Source organism: Oncorhynchus keta, chromosome 10 (genome assembly GCF_023373465.1).
Source record: "Oncorhynchus keta strain PuntledgeMale-10-30-2019 chromosome 10, Oket_V2, whole genome shotgun sequence".
In the NCBI taxonomy this organism is placed as follows: Eukaryota; Metazoa; Chordata; class Actinopteri; order Salmoniformes; family Salmonidae; genus Oncorhynchus; species Oncorhynchus keta.
In genome coordinates this window covers 75098004-75115923 of record NC_068430.1, presented here as the reverse complement: position 1 = coordinate 75115923, position 17920 = coordinate 75098004, and the positions used below count along the sequence as shown (strand labels likewise).

General features: G+C 44.0%; 1 protein-coding gene across 1 annotated transcript in view; it reads right to left on the bottom strand.

Moving 5' to 3' along the window:
- The window catches only part of LOC118383525 (voltage-dependent P/Q-type calcium channel subunit alpha-1A-like), a 91720-nt gene extending 80808 nt beyond the window's left edge, over window positions 1–10912 (bottom strand). Inside the window, exons 1-2 of the mRNA XM_052526087.1 lie at window positions 10812–10912; window positions 10255–10394 (exon numbers count right to left, since the gene is read on the bottom strand). Coding sequence (XP_052382047.1) covers window positions 10255–10394; window positions 10812–10904 — 233 coding nt within the window. The 5' untranslated portion in view covers window positions 10905–10912. The remainder of the gene's footprint in view (window positions 1–10254; window positions 10395–10811) is intronic.
- Window positions 10913–17920: the final 7008 nt, after the last annotated feature.

The window sequence follows — 17920 nt, the reverse complement described above, 5'->3', positions numbered from 1 at the left end:
AGACATAAGATGGGACCAGACTACATCTACAGACATACGATGGGACCAGACTACATCTACAGACATAAGATGGGACCAGACTACATCTACAGACATAAGATGGGACCAGACTACATCTACAGACATAAGATGGGACCAGACTACATCTACAGACATAAGATGGACCAGACTACATCTACACACATACGATGGGACCAGACTACATCTACAGACATAAGATGGGACCAGACTACATCTACAGACATAAGATGGGACCAGACTACATCTACACACATAAGATGGGACCAGACTACATCTACAGACATAAGATGGGACCAGACTACATCTACAGACATAAGATGGGACCAGACTACATCTACACACATAAGATGGGACCAGACTACATCTACAGACATAAGATGGGACCAGACTACATCTACAGACATAAGATGGGACCAGACTACATCTACAGACATAAGATGGGACCAGACTACATCTACACACATAAGATGGGACCAGACTACATCTACACACATAAGATGGGACCAGACTACATCTACACACATAAGATGGGACCAGACTACATCTACACACATAAGATGGGACCAGACTACATCTACAGACATAAGATGGGACCAGACTACATCTACAGACATAAGATGGGACCAGACTACATCTACAGACATAAGATGGGACCAGACTACATCTACAGACATAAGATGGGACCAGACTACATCTACAGACATAAGATGGGACCAGACTACATCTACACACATAAGATGGGACCAGACTACATCTACAGACATAAGATGGGACCAGACTACATCTACAGACATAAGATGGGACCAGACTACATCTACACACATAAGATGGGACCAGACTACATCTACACACATAAGATGGGACCAGACTACATCTACACACATAAGATGGGACCAGACTACATCTACACACATAAGATGGGACCAGACTACATCTACAGACATAAGATGGGACCAGACTACATCTACAGACATAAGATGGGACCAGACTACATCTACAGACATAAGATGGGACCAGAATACATCTACAGACATAAGATGGGACCAGACTACATCTACAGACATAAGATGGGACCAGAATACATCTACACACATAAGATGAGACCAGACTACATCTACAGACATAAGATGGGACCAGACTACATCTACAGACATAAGATGGGACCAGAATACATCTACACACATAAGATGAGACCAGACTACATCTACAGACATAAGATGGGACCAGACTACATCTACACACATAAGATGAGACCAGACTACATCTACAGACATAAGATGGGACCAGACTACATCTACAGACATAAGATGGGACCAGAATACATCTACAGACATAAGATGGGACCAGACTACATCTACAGACATACGATGGGACCAGAATACATCTACACACATAAGATGAGACCAGACTACATCTACAGACATAAGATGGGACCAGAATACATCTACAGACATAAGATGGGACCAGACTACATCTACAGACATAAGATGGGACCAGACTACATCTACAGACATAAGATGGGACCAGAATACATCTACAGACATAAGATGGGACCAGACTACATCTACAGACATAAGATGGGACCAGACTACATCTACACACATAAGATGGGACCAGATAACATAAGATGGGACCAGACTACATCTACAGACATAAGATGGGACCAGACTACATCTACAGACATACGATGGGACCAGACTACATCTACAGACATAAGATGGGACCAGACTACATCTACAGACATAAGATGGGACCAGACTACATCTACAGACATACGATGGGACCAGAATACATCTACAGACATACGATGGGACCAGAATACATCTACAGACATAAGATGGGACCAGACTACATCTACAGACATAAGATGGGACCAGACTACATCTACAGACATAAGATGGGACCAGACTACATCTACAGACATAAGATGGGACCAGACTACATCTACAGACATAAGATGGGACCAGACTACATCTACAGACATACGATGGGACCAGAATACATCTACAGACATACGATGGGACCAGAATACATCTACAGACATAAGATGGGACCAGACTACATCTACAGACATAAGATGGGACCAGACTACATCTACACACATAAGATGGGACCAGACTACATCTACAGACATAAGATGGGACCAGACTACATCTACAGACATAAGATGGGACCAGACTACATCTACAGACATAAGATGGGACCAGACTACATCTACACACATAAGATGGGACCAGACTACATCTACACACATAAGATGGGACCAGACTACATCTACACACATAAGATGGGACCAGACTACATCTACAGACATAAGATGGGACCAGACTACATCTACAGACATAAGATGGGACCAGACTACATCTACAGACATAAGATGGGACCAGACTACATCTACACACATAAGATGGGACCAGACTACATCTACAGACATAAGATGGGACCAGACTACATCTACAGACATAAGATGGGACCAGACTACATCTACAGACATAAGATGGGACCAGACTACATCTACAGACATAAGATGGGACCAGACTACATCTACAGACATAAGATGGGACCAGACTACATCTACAGACATAAGATGGGACCAGACTACATCTACAGACATAAGATGGGACCAGACTACATCTACAGACATAAGATGGGACCAGACTACATCTACAGACATACGATGGGACCAGAATACATCTACACACATAAGATGAGACCAGACTACATCTACAGACATAAGATGGGACCAGACTACATCTACAGACATAAGATGGGACCAGACTACATCTACAGACATAAGATGGGACCAGAATACATCTACAGACATACGATGGGACCAGAATACATCTACACACATAAGATGAGACCAGACTACATCTACAGACATAAGATGGGACCAGACTACATCTACAGACATAAGATGGGACCAGACTACATCTACAGACATACGATGGGACCAGACTACATCTACAGACATAAGATGGGACCAGACTACATCTACAGACATAAGATGGGACCAGACTACATCTACAGACATACGATGGGACCAGACTACATCTACAGACATAAGATGGGACCAGAATACATCTACACACATAAGATGAGACCAGACTACATCTACAGACATAAGATGGGACCAGACTACATCTACAGACATAAGATGGGACCAGACTACATCTACAGACATAAGATGGGACCAGAATACATCTACAGACATACGATGGGACCAGACTACATCTACAGACATAAGATGGGACCAGAATACATCTACAGACATAAGATGGGACCAGACTACATCTACACACATAAGATGAGACCAGACTACATCTACAGACATAAGATGGGACCAGACTACATCTACAGACATAAGATGGGACCAGAATACATCTACAGACATAAGATGGGACCAGACTACATCTACAGACATAAGATGGGACCAGAATACATCTACAGACATAAGATGGGACCAGACTACATCTACAGACATAAGATGGGACCAGACTACATCTACAGACATAAGATGGGACCAGACTACATCTACAGACATAAGATGGGACCAGACTACATCTACAGACATAAGATGGGACCAGACTACATCTACAGACATAAGATGGGACCAGACTACATCTACAGACATAAGATGGGACCAGACTACATCTACACACATAAGATGGGACCAGACTACATCTACAGACATAAGATGGGACCAGACTACATCTACAGACATAAGATGGGACCAGACTACATCTACAGACATAAGATGGGACCAGACTACATCTACAGACATAAGATGGGACCAGACTACATCTACAGACATAAGATGGGACCAGACTACATCTACAGACATAAGATGGGACCAGACTACATCTACACACATAAGATGGGACCAGACTACATCTACAGACATAAGATGGGACCAGACTACATCTACAGACATAAGATGGGACCAGACTACATCTACAGACATACGATGGGACCAGAATACATCTACACACATAAGATGAGACCAGACTACATCTACAGACATAAGATGGGACCAGACTACATCTACAGACATAAGATGGGACCAGACTACATCTACAGACATAAGATGGGACCAGACTACATCTACAGACATACGATGGGACCAGAATACATCTACACACATAAGATGAGACCAGACTACATCTACAGACATAAGATGGGACCAGACTACATCTACAGACATAAGATGGGACCAGACTACATCTACAGACATAAGATGGGACCAGACTACATCTACAGACATAAGATGAGACCAGACTACATCTACAGACATAAGATGGGACCAGACTACATCTACAGACATACGATGGGACCAGAATACATCTACACACATAAGATGAGACCAGACTACATCTACAGACATAAGATGGGACCAGACTACATCTACAGACATAAGATGGGACCAGACTACATCTACAGACATAAGATGGGACCAGACTACATCTACAGACATAAGATGGGACCAGACTACATCTACAGACATAAGATGGGACCAGACTACATCTACAGACATAAGATGGGACCAGACTACATCTACAGACATAAGATGAGACCAGACTACATCTACAGACATAAGATGGGACCAGACTACATCTACAGACATAAGATGGGACCAGACTACATCTACAGACATAAGATGGGACCAGACTACATCTACAGACATACGATGGGACCAGAATACATCTACACACATAAGATGAGACCAGACTACATCTACAGACATAAGATGGGACCAGACTACATCTACAGACATAAGATGGGACCAGACTACATCTACAGACATAAGATGGGACCAGACTACATCTACAGACATACGATGGGACCAGACTACATCTACAGACATAAGATGGGACCAGAATACATCTACACACATAAGATGAGACCAGACTACATCTACAGACATAAGATGGGACCAGACTACATCTACAGACATAAGATGGGACCAGACTACATCTACAGACATAAGATGGGACCAGAATACATCTACAGACATAAGATGGGACCAGAATACATCTACACACATAAGATGAGACCAGACTACATCTACAGACATAAGATGGGACCAGACTACATCTACAGACATAAGATGGGACCAGAATACATCTACAGACATAAGATGAGACCAGACTACATCTACAGACATAAGATGGGACCAGACTACATCTACAGACATAAGATGGGACCAGAATACATCTACAGACATAAGATGGGACCAGACTACATCTACAGACATAAGATGGGACCAGAATACATCTACAGACATAAGATGGGACCAGACTACATCTACAGACATAAGATGGGACCAGAATACATCTACAGACATACGATGGGACCAGACTACATCTACAGACATAAGATGGGACCAGACTACATCTACAGACATAAGATGGGACCAGACTACATCTACACACATAAGATGGGACCAGACTACATCTACACACATAAGATGGGACCAGACTACATCTACACACATAAGATGGGACCAGACTACATCTACAGACATAAGATGGGACCAGACTACATCTACACACATAAGATGGGACCAGACTACATCTACACACATAAGATGGGACCAGACTACATCTACACACATAAGATGGGACCAGACTACATCTACAGACATAAGATGGGACCAGACTACATCTACACACATAAGATGGGACCAGACTACATCTACAGACATAAGATGGGACCAGACTACATCTACAGACATAAGATGGGACCAGAATACATCTACACACATAAGATGGGACCAGAATACATCTACAGACATAAGATGGGACCAGACTACATCTACAGACATAAGATGGGACCAGACTACATCTACAGACATAAGATGGGACCAGAATACATCTACAGACATAAGATGGGACCAGACTACATCTACAGACATAAGATGGGACCAGACTACATCTACAGACATAAGATGGGACCAGACTACATCTACAGACATAAGATGGGACCAGACTACATCTACAGACATAAGATGGGACCAGACTACATCTACAGACATAAGATGGGACCAGACTACATCTACACACATAAGATGGGACCAGAATACATCTACAGACATAAGATGGGACCAGACTACATCTACACACATAAGATGGGACCAGACTACATCTACAGACATAAGATGGGACCAGACTACATCTACAGACATAAGATGGGACCAGACTACATCTACAGACATAAGATGGGACCAGACTACATCTACAGACATAAGATGGGACCAGACTACATCTACAGACATAAGATGGGACCAGACTACATCTACAGACATAAGATGGGACCAGACTACATCTACAGACATAAGATGGGACCAGACTACATCTACAGACATAAGATGGGACCAGACTACATCTACAGACATAAGATGGGACCAGACTACATCTACAGACATAAGATGGGACCAGACTACATCTACACACATAAGATGGGACCAGAATACATCTACAGACATAAGATGGGACCAGACTACATCTACACACATAAGATGGGACCAGACTACATCTACAGACATAAGATGGGACCAGACTACATCTACAGACATAAGATGGGACCAGACTACATCTACAGACATAAGATGGGACCAGACTACATCTACAGACATAAGATGGGACCAGACTACATCTACAGACATAAGATGGGACCAGACTACATCTACAGACATAAGATGGGACCAGACTACATCTACAGACATAAGATGGGACCAGACTACATCTACAGACATAAGATGGGACCAGACTACATCTACAGACATAAGATGGGACCAGACTACATCTACAGACATACGATGGGACCAGACTACATCTACAGACATAAGATGGGACCAGAATACATCTACAGACGTAAGATGGGACCAGACTACATCTACACACGTAAGATGGGACCAGACTACATCTACAGACATAAGATGGGACCAGACTACATATACACACATAAGATGGGACCAGACTACATCTACAGACATAAGATGGGACCAGACTACATATACACACATAAGATGGGACCAGACTACATCTACAGACATAAGATGGGACCAGACTACATCTACAGACATAAGATGGGACCAGAATACATCTACACACATAAGATGGGACCAGACTACATATACAGACATAAGATGGGACCAGACTACATCTACAGACATAAGATGGGACCAGACTACATCTACAGACATAAGATGAGACCAGACTACATCTACAGACATAAGATGGGACCAGACTACATCTACAGACATACGATGGGACCAGACTACATCTACACACATAAGATGAGACCAGACTACATCTACAGACATAAGATGGGACCAGACTACATCTACAGACATAAGATGAGACCAGACTACATCTACACACATAAGATGAGACCAGACTACATCTACAGACATACGATGGGACCAGACTACATCTACAGACATAAGATGAGACCAGACTACATCTACAGACATAAGATGGGACCAGACTACATCTACACACATAAGATGAGACCAGACTACATCTACAGACATACGATGGGACCAGACTACATCTACAGACATAAGATGAGACCAGACTACATCTACAGACATAAGATGGGACCAGACTACATCTACAGACATAAGATGAGACCAGACTACATCTACAGACATAAGATGGGACCAGACTACATCTACAGACATAAGATGAGACCAGACTACATCTACAGACATAAGATGGGACCAGACTACATCTACAGACATAAGATGGGACCAGACTACATCTACAGACATAAGATGGGACCAGACTACATCTACAGACATAAGATGGGACCAGACTACATCTACAGACATAAGATGGGACAGACTAATCTACAGACATAAGATGGACCAGACTACATCTACAGACATAAGATGGGACCAGACATACATCTACAGACATAAGATGGGACCAGACTACATCTACAGACATAAGATGGGACCAGACTACATATACACACATAAGATGGGACCAGACTACATCTACAGACATAAGATGGGACCAGACTACATCTACAGACATAAGATGGGACCAGACTACATCTACACACATAAGATGGGACCAGACTACATCTACAGACATAAGATGGGACCAGACTACATCTACACACATAAGATGGGACCAGACTACATCTACAGACATAAGATGGGACCAGACTACATCTACAGACATAAGATGAGACCAGACTACATCTACACACATAAGATGAGACCAGACTACATCTACAGACATAAGATGGGACCAGACTACATCTACAGACATAAGATGAGACCAGACTACATCTACACACATAAGATGAGACCAGACTACATCTACAGACATACGATGGGACCAGACTACATCTACAGACATAAGATGAGACCAGACTACATCTACAGACATAAGATGGGACCAGACTACATCTACACACATAAGATGAGACCAGACTACATCTACAGACATACGATGGGACCAGACTACATCTACAGACATAAGATGAGACCAGACTACATCTACAGACATAAGATGGGACCAGACTACATCTACAGACATAAGATGGGACCAGACTACATCTACAGACATAAGATGGGACCAGACTACATCTACACACATAAGATGGGACCAGACTACATCTACAGACATAAGATGGGACCAGACTACATCTACAGACATAAGATGGGACCAGACTACATCTACAGACATAAGATGGGACCAGACTACATCTACACACATAAGGATTTCCAGCAATGACATCAAGAGTATATTTAAGAGGGAGCAGTGTGTGTGTGTGTGTGTGTGTGTGTGTGTGTGTGTGTGTGTGTGTGTGTGTGTGTGTGTGTGTGTGTGTGTGTGTGTGTACTGTGAGAAGGTGTCACTTGCATCAAGCATATTAGCATGTGAACACACACTGAGCACTAGTACAAAATCATCCACAGGCCGAATTTGGCCCGCAGCCCGCCAGTTGACAATCCCTGATGGATAGTATGTTGACAGTAGTTATGGTATGATCCCTGATGTATGGTATGTAGACAGTAGTTATGGTATGATCCCTGATGTATGGTATGTAGACAGTAGTTATGGTATGATACCTGATGTATGGTATGTAGACAGTAGTTATGGTATGATACCTGATGTATGGTATGTAGACAGTAGTTATGGTCTGATCCCTGATGTATGGTATGTAGACAGTAGTTACTGTATGATCCCTGATGTATGGTATGTAGACAGTAGTTATGGTATGATCCCTGATGTATGGTATGTAGACAGTAGTTATGGTATGATCCCTGATGTATGGTATGTAGACAGTAGTTATGGTATGATACCTGATGTATGGTATGTAGACAGTAGTTATGGTATGATCCCTGATGTATGGTATGTAGACAGTAGTTATGGTATGATACCTGATGTATGGTATGTAGACAGTAGTTACGGTCTGATCCCTGATGTATGGTATGTAGACAGTAGTTATGGTATGATACCTGATGTATGGTATGTAGACAGTAGTTATGGTCTGATCCCTGATGTATGGTATGTAGACAGTAGTTACTGTATGATCCCTGATGTATGGTATGTAGACAGTAGTTACTGTATGATACCTGATGTATGGTATGTAGACAGTAGTTATGGTATGATACCTGATGTATGGTATGTAGACAGTAGTTATGGTATGATCCCTGATGTATGGTATGTAGACAGTAGTTATGGTATGATACCTGATGTATGGTATGTAAGACAGTAGTTACGGTCTGATCCCTGATGTATGGTATGTAGACAGTAGTTACGGTCCAATCCCTGATGTATGGTATGTAGACAGTAGTTAAGGTCTGATCCCTGATGTATGGTATGTAGACAGTAGTTAAGGTCTGATCCCTGATGTATGGTATGTAGACAGTAGTTATGGTATGATACCTGATGTATGGTATGTAGAGAGTAGTTACGGTCTGATCCCTGATGTATGGTATGTAGACAGTAGTTAAGGTCTGATCCCTGATGTATGGTATGTAGACAGTAGTTTTGGTATGATACCTGATGTATGGTATGTAGACAGTAAATCAAATCAAATTTTATTTATATAGCCCTTCGTACATCAGCTGATATCTCAAAGTGCTGTACAGAAACCCAGCCTAAAGACCCCAAACAGCAAGCAATGCAGGTGTAGTTACGGTCTGATACCTAATGTATGGTATGTAGACAGAACTTAAGGTATAATACAATGTAACAATAAGGTACTTACCCAGTGAGCACTACTACAAAGTCCATAGCGTTCCATCCATTCCTCAGGTAGGAGCCCTTATGGAGGGCAAAGCCCAGAGCCAGAATCTTTATACCTGACTCAAAACAGAAGATGGCTATGAAGTAGGGCTCTGTATCATCCTAATGGAGAGAAGGGGAGAGAGGGGGTGAGAGAGAGAGAGAGGAGGGAGGGGGAGAGAGGAGGGAGGGGGAGAGAGAGAGGAGGGAGGGAGGGAGGGAGGGAGGGAGGGAGGGAGGGAGGGAGGGAGGGAGGGAGAGAGGGAGAGAGAGAGAGAGAGAGAGAGAGAGAGAGAGAGGAAAGGAGGGAGGGGGAGAGAGACAGGGGGAGAGAGACAGAGAGAGGGGAGAGAAAGAGAGGTTTAGAATATGGCATTCCGGGAAAAAAGCATTGTGTGCACCTTTGTTGTTGTGTGTGTGTGTGTGTGTGTGTGTGTGTGTGTGTGTGTGTGTGTGTGTGTGTGTGTGTGTGTGTGTGTGTGTGTGTGTGTGTGTGTGTGTGTGTGTGTGTGTGTGTGTGTGTGTGTGTGTTGTACTCACCAGTCTCTCAGAAAGAGGAGTTTTGTCATTCTCAGGTAAATGCTGTTCCAGAGCCAGGACGATACAGTTAGCTATGATGGTTGCCAAAATCATCCATTCAAAAGGAGTAAGGCTGGAGTTAAGGCCAGTAACATGGGACAATATATACACATATATCTAATAATACAAACATCAATCATCTTAAACTGACAGTACCGACATCTGGCATGAGAATGACTTAAACAAATATTTATATGTTTACATGACTTATTGGATTGATTCAATAAGTCCGAAGACAGCAATCCAGACCTTCCGAGGACCATGTAAATGTCCTCTGTAGAATAAATCCAGACCTTCCGAGGACCATGTAAATGTCCTCTGTAGAATAAATCCAGACCTTCCGAGGACCATGTAAATGTCCTCTGTAGAATAAATCCAGACCTTCCGAGGACCATGTAAATGTCCTCTGTAGAATAAATCCAGACCTTCCGAGGACCATGTAAATGTCCTCTGTAGAATAAATCCAGACCTTCCGAGGACCATGTAAATGTCCTCTGTAGAATAAATCCAGACCTTCCGAGGACCATGTAAATGTCCAAACTAAATGTCCAAACTATATGTGGACATATTATAACGTATGAAAAGGCGTATTCATTCACAATGTCATTTCATTTATCGTATCATCATTTGTAGATACAGTTGAAGTCGGACGTTTACATACACCTTTGCCAAATACATTTAAAATCAGTTTTTCACAATTCCTGACATTTAATCCTCGTAAAAATTCCCTGCCTTGATTCCTGACATTTAATCCTCGTAAAAATTCCCTGCCTTGGGTCAGTTAGGATCACCACTTTATTTTAAGAATGTGAAATGTCAGAATAATGGTAGAGAGAATGATTTATTTTAGCTTGTATTTCTTTCATCACATTCCCAGTGTGTCAGAAGTTTACATACACTCAATTAGTATTTGGTAGCATTGCCTTAAAATTGTTTAACTTGGGTCAAATGCTTCAGGTAGCCGTCCACAAGCTTCCCACAATAAGTTGGGTGAATTTTGGCCCATTCCTCCTGACAGAGCTGGTGTACTGGAGTCAGGTTTGTAGGCCTCCTTGCTTGCACACGCTTTTTCAGTTCTGCCCACACATTTTCTATAGGATTGAGGTCAGGGCTTTGTGATGGACACTCCAATAGCTTGACTTTGTTGTCCTTAAGCCATTTTGCCACAACTTTGGAAGTATGCTTGGGGTCATTGTCCATTTGAAAGACCCATTTGCGACCAAGCTTTAACTTCCTGGCTGATGTCTTGAGATGTTGCTTCAATATATCCACATCATTTTCTTACCTCATGATGCCACCTATTTTGTGATGTGCACCAGTCCCTCCTGCAGCAAAGCACCCCCACAACATGATGCTGCCACCCCCGTGCTTCACAGTTGGGATGGTGTTCTTCGGCTTGCAAGCCTCGCCTTTTTCCTCCAAACATAACGATGGTTATTATGGCCAAACAGTTCAATTTTTGTTTCATCAGACCAGAGGATATTTCTCCAAAAAGCAGTTGCAAACCGTAGTCTGGCTTTTTTTATAGCGGTTTTGGAGCAGTGGCTTTTTACTTGCTGAGCGGCCTTTCAGGTTATGTCGATATAGGACTCGTTTTACTGTGGATATAGATACTTTTGTACCTGTTTCCTCCAGGTCCTTTGCTGTTGTTCTGGGATTGATTTGCACTTTTCGCACCAAAATATGTTCTAGGAGTCATAATGCGCCTCCTTCCTGAGTGGTATGACGGCTGCGTGGTCCCATGGTGTTTTACTTGCATACTATTGTTTGTACAGATGAATGTGGCACCTTAAGGTATTTGGAAATAGCTCTTGGCTGATTTCTTTAGATTTTCCCATGATGTCAACCAAAGAGGTACTGAGTTTGAAGGTAGGCCTTGAAATACATCCACATATACACCTCCAATTGAGTCAAATTATGTCAATTAGCCTATGAGAAGCTTCTAAAGCAATGACATCATTTTCTGGAGTTTTCAAAGCTATTTAAAGGCACAGTCAACATAGCGTATGTAAACTTCTGACCCACTGGAATTGCGATACAGTGAATTATAAGTGAAATAATCTGTCTGTAAACAATTGTTGGAAAATTTACTTAAAACAACTATAGTTTATTAACAAGAAATTTGTGGAGCGGTTGAAAATGAGTTTTAATAAGTGTATGTAAACTTGCAACTTCAACTGTATATACTCCCATATACTCCATACTTCCACCAACTTCTTTGGTTACTACATGATTCCATATGTGTTATTTCATAGTTTTGATGTCTCCACTATTCTTCTACAAAGTAAACATTAAAAAATATATAAAAAAACACGCCTACACATTCCAGGTTTTTAAAAATATTTTTTAAAGATGTTTACATATATGTATACTTATATACATATATATAGTGTATATATATATATATAGTATATAGTGGTGAAAGTACAAATGTATATATATATATATATATCACCACTTTTTGTTCCCAATTTTGTGATATCTTATTGGTAGTTACAGTCTTGTCCCATTGCTGCAACTCTCCTACGGACTCAGGAGAGGCGACGGTCGAGAGCCGTGCGTCCTCGGAACACAACCCTGCCAAGCCCCACTGCTTCTTGACACACTGCTCACTCAACCAAGAAGCCAGCCGCGCCAATGTGTCGGAGGAAACACCGTCCAGCTCGCGACCGGAATTAGCTTGCAGCCGCCCGGCCCGCCACAAGGAGTCGCTAGAGCGCGATGGGACAAGGAAATCCCAGCCGGCTAAACCCTCCCTTAATCCAGACGACGCTGGGCCAATTGTGTGCCGCCTTATGGGTCTCCCGGTCACGGCCGACTGTAACACAGCCTGAAATCGAACCCGGGTCTGTAGTGACGTCTCCAGCCTTAGACCGCTGCACCACATCATGTCATTTCATTTATCATCATCTTTGAATATGTTTTATTATACTTGTAGTGTACTAGATCATTTGGGTCAAAAAGTGGGGGGGGGCACTACTACACACTGTGGAGGGGGGGGGCACTACTACACACTAAGGTGGAGGGGGGGGGCACTACTACACACTAAGGTGGAGGGGGGAGGGCACTACTACACACTATACTACATGAATAAAATATTGCCCTCTTGCTAGATTGATGACTAAAGCCATAGCAACACGGTGCGAAACGGCTGTCAGCTCAACTTCAAGACCAGTAACAGGGGAGAACAGCAAAAGCATATGCATGTATCTAATAATACAAGCATTAAGGCCAGTAGGAAAACTGGAATAGCATACAAACACACATATATATCTGACATATACAGTATTTCATAATACAAACACACACAACGGTACTGTACCGAAAACAAACATACATAACAAAGAAGGATAATATCAAACCTCTATTCCACTGAAAGAAATTGAATAAGATCTGAAGCACTTACAAATTCATAACATATCATACAAATGGAAGAACTCTGGAGTGTGACCAGGCCTGAGTAATGCTGGCCTTACTGAACTCTGGAGTGTGTGACCAGGCCTGAGTAATGCTGGCCTTACTGAACTCTGGAGTGTGTGACCAGGCCTGAGTAATGCTGGCCTTACTGAACTCTGGAGTGTGTGACCAGGCCTGAGTAATGCTGGCCTTACTGAACTCTGGAGTGTGACCAGGCCTGAGTAATGCTGGCCTTACTGAACTCTGGAGTGTGTGACCAGGCCTGAGTAATGCTGGCCTTACTGAATTCTGGAGTGTGTGACCAGGCCTGAGTAATGCTGGCCTTACTGAACTCTGGAGTGTGTGACCAGGCCTGAGTAATGCTGGCCTTACTGAACTCTGGAGTGTGTGACCAGGCCTGAGTAATGCGGTCCTTACTGAACTCTGGAGTGTGTGACCAGGCCTGAGTAATGCTGGCCTTACTGAACTCTGGAGTGTGTGACCAGGCCTGAGTAATGCTGGCCTTACTGAACTCTGGAGTGTGTGACCAGGCCTGAGTAATGCTGGCCTTACTGAACTCTGGAGTGTGTGACCAGGCCTGAGTAATGCTGGCCTTACTGAACTCTGGAGTGTGTGACCAGGCCTGAGTAATGCTGGCCTTACTGAACTCTGGAGTGTGTGACCAGGCCTGAGTAATGCTGGCCTTACTGAACTCTGGAGTGTGTGACCAGGCCTGAGTAATGCTGGCCTTACTGAACTCTGGAGTGTGTGACCAGGCCTGAGTAATGCGGTCCTTACTGAACTCTGGAGTGTGTGACCAGGCCTGAGTAATGCTGGCCTTACTGAACTCTGGAGTGTGTGACCAGGCCTGAGTAATGCTGGCCTTACTGAACTCTGGAGTGTGTGACCAGGCCTGAGTAATGCTGGCCTTACTGAACTCTGGAGTGTGTGACCAGGCCTGAGTAATGCTGGCCTTACTGAACTCTGGAGTGTGTGACCAGGCCTGAGTAATGCTGGCTTAAGGGGCTGGTATGACTGGATGGGTCTGGACAGATCAGCACTGCTCCTAATTGGAGACTCATTATCCTGTTAGTGTGTGTGTTTGTGCGTGTACATGCACACTTGTCAGTATTTGTTTGTGTTTGCATCTGTGTGCAAACTTGCATCCCGTCCCTCCGTGTGTGTATGTCTGTGAGTGTCCATGTAATTGAACGGGATCTGTGTGTTTATGTCCATGTGTGTATGTGTGTTTACCAGATGCCAGTCTGACATTGACACCATGGCCGGAGGATGGTTGAGAGGGTGATGCGGTCTGAGTCTGTGTGTGTGTTGTAACAGCTGATGTAACATGAAGAGACAGACTAGCATGGGAGTGAAGACTAAACACTGGCTAGGAGCAACACTCCAGTACCCAGACTCTTCTTTTACCAGGTCAGTTGACTGACAACACATTCTCATTTCCAGCAACAACCTGGGGAATAGTTACAGGGGAGAAGAGGGGGGGCGAATGAGCCAATTGGAAGCTGGGGATGATTAGGTGACCGTGATGGTATGGGAATTTAGCCTGGACTATAAGTGCCATGAGTTTTAGTGACCACAGAGTGTCAGAACACCCGTTTAACATCCCATCTGAAAGACACCACCATACACAGGGTAATGTCCCCAGTCACTGCCCTGGGATAGCTTTGTTGTTGACCAGAGGAATGAGTTCCTCTTACTGGCCCTCCAACACCACTTCCAGGAACATCTGGTCTCGCTTCCAGGAAACGACCAGGACCAACCCTGCTTAGCTTCAGAAGCAAGACAGCAGTGGAATGCAGAGTGGTGTGCTGCTGGCTCACTGTTGTACTACTGTTTATAGGAAGGAGGATTTCAGCACTATGGAAGAAAACACTGTAGTGCTGAAAGTTTAAACATCAATAGCTGCTACAGTTTAAACATCAATGATGCTATTATTTTATTTTACACAGTTGGCACACACACACACACACACACACACACACACACACACACACACACACACACACACACACACACACACACACACACACACACACACACACACACACACACACACACACACACACACACACACACACACACACACACACACACACAGATTTAAGAGGAAAATCTATAATTCCCCAGTCTTTGATAACAGTGAGTAACTTCTCTGATATGATCAAAGTGAGGCACAATAAAACACTATGTAAGCTTTACGTAGCCCTTAAGTAGGTTATATGACTGCATTGCATCAGAGTCTAGTAACAGAACGGTGGCTACATGGCGACTAAATAATTCAGTTGTGACAGTTCCACATCGCTGAGCAAACATTCTCTCTCTCTGTGTTGTCCTATGTCTGACCCCTCTCCTTCCATCTCACCGTCTTCCCTCCTCCCATTTCTTCACCCTATATCTGACCCCAGTTCACCCCCCTCTCTCAACCCCACTTACCCTTTCTCTTACACTCTAAAAAATGCTGGATTGTTTGGCTGACCCACCCCTGCTGGGTTGTTTGGCTGACTCAACCCTGCTGGGTTGTTTGGCTGACTCAACCCTGCTGGGTTGTTTGGCTGACTCAACCCTGCTGGGTTGTTTGGCTGACCCAACCCTGCTGGGTTGTTTGGCTGACTCAACCCTGCTGGGTTGTTTGGCTGACTCAACCCTGCTGGGTTGTTTGGCTGACCCCCTGCTGGGTTGTTTGGCTGAACCCTGCTGGGTTGTTTGGCTGACTCAACCCTGCTGGGTTGTTTGGCTGACTCAACCCTGCTGGGTTGTTTGGCTGACTCAACTGCTGGGTTGTTTGGCTGACTCAACTGCTGGGATGTTTGGCTGACTCAACTGCTGGGATGTTTGGCTGACTCAACTGCTGGGTTGTTTGGCTGACTCAACTGCTGGGTTGTTTGGCTGACTGCTGGGTTGTTTGGCTGACTCAACTGCTGGGATGTTTGGCTGACCCAACCCTGCTGGGTTGTTTGGCTGACTCAACTGCTGGGATGTTTGGCTGACTCAACTGCTGGGTTGTTTGGCTGACTCAACTGCTGGGATGTTTGGCTGACTCAACTGCTGGGATGTTTGGCTGACTCAACTGTTGGGATGTTTGGCTGACTCAACTGCTGGGATGTTTGGCTGACTCAACTGCTGGGATGTTTGGCTGACTCAACTGCTGGGTTGTTTGGCTGACCCAACCCTGCTGGGATGTTTGGCTGACTCAACTGCTGGGGGATGTTTGGCTGACTCAACTGCTGGGTTGTTTGGTCAACTGCTGGGATGTTTGGCTGACTCAACTGCTGGGATGTTTGGCTGACTCAACTGCTGGGTTGTTTGGCTGACTCAACTGCTGGGATGTTTGGCTGACTCAACTGCTGGGATGTTTGGCTGACCAAACCCTGCTGGGTTGTTTGGCTGACTCAACTGCTGGGATGTTTGGCTGACTCAACTGTTGGGTTGTTTGGCTGACTCAACTGCTGGGATGTTTGGCTGACTCAACTGCTGGGATGTTTGTTTGCTGACTCAACTGCTGGGATGTTTGGCTGACTCAACTGCTGGGTTGTTTGGCTGACTCAACTGCTGGGATGTTTGGCTGACTCAACTGCTGGGATGTTTGGCTGACCAAACCCTGCTGGGTTGTTTGGCTGACTCAACTGCTGGGATGTTTGGCTGACTCAACTGCT